Source organism: Pezoporus occidentalis, unplaced genomic scaffold (assembly GCF_034315485.1).
Source record: "Pezoporus occidentalis ecotype Australia unplaced genomic scaffold, CSIRO_AGI_Poc_V1 ctg103, whole genome shotgun sequence".
Classification (NCBI taxonomy): Eukaryota; Metazoa; Chordata; class Aves; order Psittaciformes; family Psittacidae; genus Pezoporus; species Pezoporus occidentalis.
In genome coordinates, this window is record NW_026912812.1 from 1053576 (window position 1) to 1061046 (window position 7471).

General features: G+C 44.9%; 1 protein-coding gene across 1 annotated transcript; it reads right to left on the reverse strand.

The window, feature by feature from the left end:
• Window positions 1-5564: 5564 nt before the first annotated feature.
• On the reverse strand, window positions 5565-7090 carry FERD3L (Fer3 like bHLH transcription factor). Its single transcript, XM_062616470.1, has one exon. The coding sequence runs from the start codon at window positions 6138-6140 to the stop codon at window positions 5580-5582; it is 561 nt and encodes a 186-aa protein (XP_062472454.1). The 5' UTR covers window positions 6141-7090; the 3' UTR covers window positions 5565-5579.
• Between the last annotated feature and the right edge of the window lie 381 nt (window positions 7091-7471).

Consider the following 7471-nt stretch of genomic DNA (forward strand, 5'->3'; position numbering starts at 1 on the left):
CCTTGTATTTCTAATCTCTCATCATATTTGTTAAGGTGGGTGCTTTTTGCAACTGGCATTTTACTCAGCAGTACCCAGTGGAAGCAGCATGGGCCCTTTCCTTCTGCACAGCTCTGGGAGCAAGGCCCAGTGTTTCCTTTGCACCCCAGATTTCTGTAGAAATCTGGGGTTCAAATCAGGACCTAAGAACCTGAGTAGGAATTCCAGGACACTGTAAAAAGAGTTATAATTTTCCAGCAGTACTGGATATGAGCGCTAAGTGCACTGTAATCACTACTCACAGCTGAAGAGAAAAGAGCTAGTGGAGCTGCACACCTTCATTTCACCATCAAAGACCAAAATAATGACTATGAGTTCAGATTATAACTTTTTAAGGCTCTTTGTGAAACAAAGAACTCCGAAGAATCAGGATCTTCATATGATATCTCATCTTGATCACAGAAAAAAATGAATGATCCTAAATCACTGGTTGTTTTAAAAGTCTTTGTTAAGCTACCTTTCATCCAGATTAGATGTCATCTATCCCAGAGTAACCTGAAATATTCTAGCAGTGACGATGTTTGCTGTGGTATATTTATTCCCATATCTTTTGTACTATAGTCACCACTCTTCCCTCTGATAACTGTAAGTTTCAACGGTCAGAATTTAACAGAATTAAAGACTGCATAGTAATTAAACAATGTTAGGGAGAAAAAAAAAAGAAAAAAAAAGAAGTGTCAATATCTGAATTGACTTTTCCTTCATTTTTCAGATCATTTATTTATGGTGAAGATGTTTCATGCACAGATTTCCTCTTTGCTGTTTAAAAAAATCATAAAATGCTCTATCTTCCCTTGGACCTATGTAAGGCTTGAAGGAAGACAAGACAGAACTGGAGGTAGGATGGAGAATTATTATCTTTCTTCTGCTTTCAGAGCTTAAGAGAGACAGCTAAATCAACAGAAGGCTCTTTATTTCTCTTTTTAAAATTATGGCAGAGGTACAACATAAGCAGGCCTAGCATCTCAGGCTAGCATGTGACAATAGGGATGCCTGTCCTTCTGCACTGCAGTAACTCTGTGTGGGAACCATTCAACGTCCCTCAGTGCAGGAGGAGGTGGTCTGAGCCATAGCTACAGCACTGAAACCTTTGGAGCATGTTGAGATAACACGTAACAATTTCAATACATTACAGTCCTTAGGGGTATATAAAACAATGTGAAAATTGACAATACAAAAGTAAAGATTACTGGAATGCTCCCCACCTTTGACTTCTTTGAAGGAATAGGTGTGGGGGGACCCCTAAACTGGACTGTGGCTGGTAATCAGCAGAGTGGTGGCTGTGAAAAGTTTCAGAGGTTTAAAATCTAGTACCAACCAGACCAAAGGATACACTTGAAACTACGATAGAGAAGGGAAAAGGTAAAATCTGGATGAAATACAGGCAAATTTTAAAATCTTATCTGAGCTGCAGTTCTTAGAAAGCTAATTTTTTAAGGCAATTGCAGTTGAAAGTTTTTATTTGGTCAATTCTTTTAATCTTGGTATACTGCTGTGATGAATACTGATTTAGTCTGCAACAAGAACGTTTGTTTTTTTTTTTTTTTGGAGTGAAGTTCAAGAGGAAATAATCTGAACTGATTGTATTTAACAACTTCCTAAAAAAAGAAAAACTTTTACTGTACTATAAAAAGACTATAAGCAGCATGTCTATCCGTCCTTATAACTGTTCTGTTGTATACATAGCAGGAAAGCTTGGCTGTCATTGTTGCAGACTGGTAGTATTCTAGCCTAGTAAAAATAACAAATTCTTATGAAAAGGGGACTCAGCACACAGAGCAGTCACATTTTAAATCTCAGTATTTTGGCCACTTTTAATTAAAAAAAAAAGAAAAAAACGTCCAAGTTCACTGAAAGGACCAAAGGACTACATAGAAAATATCTTTGAGAAGCACCATGGGTCTGAAAATAAATCAAAGCCTCTCTTCTATCACTTTTACATAGTACCCCCAGGACTTCAAAACCTATTTTATTTTAAAGCTTGTAAAAGAAAAAGAAAAAAAAAATGTTGTTGGACTAAAACCTCACTTTTCAATTTCATCCTGGAGGGAATTTTTATAGCTGAGTTATAAACCCTCCACACTAGAGTGTTTATAATGGAAACACTGACAAATGTGATAATAAACACCAATCATGGGGCCATAGTAGCTGGTCAGAATGTGGATGCAGGGGTTTTCAGTGCTATCATAATATTTAGTTCTGTTTCCAGCACTAATTTGCTTAAACTTGCTTTCAGGTTGAGCAGCTGTAAAACAAGATCAGCCTGACTATAGATTGCAAAATCATTTGATTATTTATACTTCTCTTAGAAAGCTTGGAAATGTCTCTCAAATATGATTTCATTTACAGTTATTTTTTGGTTTATATGTCTGAATACTAATCGTAACACGATAGCTTCAAGGGAACTCAACTTCTACCAAAAGACAGCCTTCAGTGGGCAAAGAGAATATAAACAAACCCTCCTCAGACCAGGATCTAAAAATGGGCTATGATCAACCGGCTCTAATGCTTTAAAAAAAAACCTTATTATCTTTTCCCAGAAGTAATTGACACTGTCAGTTTTTGTTGTTAGTGCAGTGATAATGGTATGGTGCTTTGGGGAGACCAAGGACCTTGGTGGCAGCAGGGTTTCTAAGCAAGGGAAAGGTCTTTTGTTACAGGGGGTGGAATCCTGGCCTTACTGAAGTTAGCAGCACTTCGATACTCACCCTTCATTATGGCCAGGGTTTCACTGACTTACCCAGCCTGACACTCTTACTGTGTTGTGACTCCACTGAGTAGGATGCAGCTACCTTGGGTTGAGAGGAGGGTGAGGGAAGAAGGAACTCTACAGTGTTGTAATGTCAGGGAGATGGGATCGCTCTCCAGAAAGAAGCTTGTCTGAAGTGTTTCACAATATCATTGTATTCTTAGCAGACTGAGCTTCCAGGACTTTAACATGGACACATGGGCCAAGTGCTGGATCAGTATGGTACTGTTTCTCTGTATTTCACTGTTTCACTGAGCTCTTCAAGTGCATAATGGCATGCTTTGGTTTTAACACAGGTGTTTAAGAAAAAAATGCATCTGGACTACTGTTCTGGTAAATCTTTGCATGACCCAGGAAAAGCATGAAACATAAAAAATTAAAACCCCCTTCATCAGGTTCTCAGTTCCTATAAATCAATGTGTGGCCAAGAGGCTCTCTCAAAGTCTTTGGCATTATACAAAATGTATCTTAGTACTTCATCTGTTCTGTTTGCATATTGTGTTCATCAGCTTATACCACAATGGCATTTTTAATTTCTAATGTTATTTCTAGAACCAGTGGCTCATATAAGAATGTTACTACTGTTCTGTATTGCTGCTGAAAATTTCCAGTGATCGATTAAAAATCAGGATTCATTATTCAGGATCCAGATTTTTATTAGTATTTAAAGATAAAATGTAGTATTTTCTTTCTGCTTTTCTCTAGTCTTTAACACAAGTATGGAAAAACCTTGGATCTAGAACAAATTCCAATGTTTTTTATTAAACTGAGAAGAGAAAGCCAATAATTTTTGAATTAACTGTAACAGACATGTTTACATTATGAATCTCTTAAGAGTCTGTTCTATATAGCTGTAATTTTCCAGTCACATGAGTAAGAAAAAATATGAAAAGATACATAATCATGCTGTGGAAAGCACAGTTGTAGAGAGATCATGGAGAAATAGTGCTAAGAAGTGAATATTGAATTGCATATTTCATTTTCTTTAAAGAATGTACCTTCATCATTTTGCTTGAGACAATGGTAACAGTAAAATGCATCTGGGTCATGTGAACAGTCGATTTTAGAACATTGTTCACTCATAGTTCCTTTTCTCATTTTAATTTTAGAAACAACAACAAAAAACCCAAACAAAAAACCCCAACAAAACCCAACACAAAACCATCTGATGAGGTGAAACACCCCAGTTTCTAGAGAGGATCCAGCTGTGTTAACTGTCCAACTGCCCCTTGGAAAAAAAGCTTTCTGACAACTGTAAAGCAGATGCAGTGTGTGTAGTCAGGAAGGTAAACAAAAACAAATGGAAAAAGAAACCAAGAAACAAGTGAAAAGAGAAAGAATATTAGAGTATTAATACAGGATATTAGATCACGCATGATAATATCAAAGTGCATGGAATGAGAAAAAGAAGAGTCACCGCAGAAGCTGACAAAATATAAGAGAAGAAATCAAAGGGGTATTAGAATGGGATTTAGATCTTTGCCATTCCAGCCTGAATCCAGGTAAATCTTGATATTCACTAATATACAACAATTTTACATCGTGGAGACAAAAGCTGTCCTGTAAAGTCACCCAGAGCGACTGCCTTGGATGGGACATTTCTCCTAAGTGTAACGCAGGAGTTAAACTGGATTGGGCCCTGAACAGGCTGATTGCTGCGAAAACGGGGAGGAATCCCGCTCCCTCCTGGGCAGCTGCAGGGGAAGTTCCAGAGGCAGGGAGAGACGGGGGATGGAGCAGCAGGGCAGGCACACAGCAGAAAGAGCCGCAGAGGCTTCTAGAGGAGACCCCGGGATCCCTACCCCTTTCCCAGGCGGCGTGGGGGCACGGCCACCCCTCCGCTGCAGCTCTCCCTGGCTCTCATCCCTGCCAAAGGCGGCTGCGGGACATTAGTAGACCGTGTCTCTTCCCCAGGGCCGGGCTCTCCCCTTCCCTTCCGCTCCGGCTTTTCAGGATGTATGTATTTATTTTCTCTCGTGCAGCAATGAAACATGGGTATGAAGGGTGGTCCAGTGAGAGAGAAGGGGTCTCCGCTTGACCTCCGCAAAATCAAAGCCCACAAGTTTTATCTCTGAGGAGCGAGTAGACGGTTTCCCAGGCTAGCCGGGCCGGTGCCGGGGAGGCTGCGGTGCCGCCCCGAGAGCCGCCACCCCTTGCCCTCTTCGGGACGCCTCGCAGCCTCCCCGGCTCCTGCTCGGTGCTAGCGACGGCCCTGGAAGCCCACACGAGAGGACGGAGCTGGTCCCGGGAAGGAAATCGTGACAGCAAACGGTTGTGCCCAGATGTTCCGCTTTACTGGCCCTGTGACACGGCGGCATGGACTTGGCAGGAGGGATTTGAAAGAAAAGGGAGATGCTGTTTATTTTCCGAAGAAGCAGAAAGCCCTAGGTTAAAATGCAGAAGCTGAGGTTTTCCTAGTCCTGCCAGGCAACTGGGCAGGCAACTGAATCCGCTGAGAACCCATTCCTCAAACTGGCACCACCCTGCTGCCCTGCAAAGCCTTTCTCGAAAGCAGCGGATTGCAAAAGTTTTAAAACAGGCGACATAACACAGACCAAAAGGCCTCAGGTATTCATTTCCCCCCATTACTTTTACAAATATTATATATATATTAGCAAATCTACACACACTGAATCTTTTCCCCCTCCACCCCAAGGCACTCTTCCCCCAGGCTCTCCTCATTGTTCATCCCGCACCAGCATGGTCCTGCCTGCAGTGTGAGGAGCCCGGGCAGAGCCGGGCTCTGAGCCCCAGGGAGAGAGGTGCCCGGCCCCGGCGCTCCCTAGCTCGCCTACTGACTGCTGCAGCCGTCTAGGAGCTCAGTCATGAACGAGATGTACACTATGGCCAAGCGCAGTGTCTCTATCCGGGAGAGCCTCTTCTCGTAGGCGAAGGTGGGCACTTTCTTCCTCAGCTGATCAAAAGCCTCGTTGAGGTTGAACATCCTCTTCCTCTCTCGTATGTTGGCCGCTTGGCGCTGGGCGTAGGTGATAACTCGCTTTCTCCTGGGTCTGTCTAGGAGGGAAGTGCTGTGCATCCTCTCCTCTTCCTCCTCCTCTTCTTCGTCTTCGGGATTTCCATCTCCGAAGGCAACCAGCGGCAGCCCCCGGGCCATCTCCCCACGGAGCGACCGGGCTCTGTCGCAGAAGGGAGGCCCAGAGGTGACCTCGCAGAGCCTCAGTCCCGGCCCAGCCCGGGAGGGAGCCTGGGGAGGCCCCAGGGAGAGGTCAGCCACGAAGTCCACCACGGATGTGCCCAGCAGCCCCTCCGGGCAGGGCACTTGCGGGGCTCTGCCGTGCAGCTCATCCAGCAGCCCCGGGAGCTGGTGGGCTGGGAAGAAGCTGGCTGACATCTTACTTCAGAGAAGGCTTAATCTGGTCCCCCATCCTCAGCCCCAATAGCGCTAATATTTATAACACCTTGGGTAACAGGATTAGCGGGACTACAAAGAGCGGCTGTAAAATTTCTCGCAGTGATGCTGATGAGAGGAGACAGGCAGCCCCCTCGGGGACGCGTGTATGCTCCCGACAGAGGAGTCCCCAGCGAGTCAATCCTGTCACAGCGATCAAGGACAGCTCCTGCTTGGCAAAACCCTCCGCTCTTACCTGCTGAGCACTTTTATCTCTTCTTACACACTCGCAAACAACAGATTTTCAGCCTCTTTAAAGCCCGCAGCCACAGATCCAGGTCTCCACTGGGCTTGTTTTCCTGCTTTTTGTCGGGATCTCTGAACCCCGAGAGCCAGGCTGACAATTGATGTCAGGCAAGTGCATGTACGCTTTTAATGATGTCCTGAAGAGGAGACCTGCACGCAGAGGGTCACTGGGGAATGTTTACCCTGTATCCCGGCGCAATGGGAACTGAATGACAGGACCTCCATTAGCCTAAGTAAGCATTGTAGGGGACCCGATATTGCATTCCCAGTAGTAACTGTTGGAGTCGTCTCTCCATTCCCCCTAAATCCCCTTCAACTAGAGTTCAAACATCTTTCCAGTCTAAGGCTGCTTCTTAAAGCTCATTTTGGCTTAGGCACCAGGCAATTTCAAAGCACTTGCTTTGAAACTCTTTCCTCCTGCCCGTGAGACGAGGATAAGCTGGTACTATTCAGGTCAGCGGTTGCTCTTATACTTTTGGCAGAGGTGTCCCGGTCACAGGCGTTGTACAGGGGAATCAACCTGGCGTGCAGCACTGGCAGCGCTGGATACACAGCACAAAATACCGTGAAACGCGTATAAACACACCCGTACACCCGACACCGCCGAATACCTTCCTTTGATCAAGGTTTCCTAGGGGACGGACGCTGGGGATCGTTTTGCTTTTGTCCTGGGAGGGCTGTGTCTTCACCCTCCCACACCCCGGACTGTCCCTAAATGTACAACCTGCCCCTGGCCATCCCCGGCAGGGTAAGACACACCCGGGCTGGATAGGATCAATTTTCTCCGGCACCGGTTTGTGTGCGCAGGTCGTTTAGGAGCTCTGGCCGTTGCTCTTGCGCTGCGCCCCTAAAGCCGTACCTTCGCCTTTGTCATGCGTTGTTGTTACTCTCGCTTTGCAGCTAATTAGTATCTAATTTATAAGGAGATTTCAAAGCCCATCAGATCAAAGGAGGCGGGTGGGGGCGGCCGAAGAATCCCGCTCCCCGAAAATCCTTCTTGTTTGTCTACACAGGACCGCAAACATTTC

Excerpts from the sequence above, each read along its gene's own strand:
- FERD3L (XM_062616470.1), bottom strand. The coding sequence starts at position 6,140 with ATGTCAGCCAGCTTCTTCCCAGCCCACCAGCTCCCGGGGCTGCTGGAT.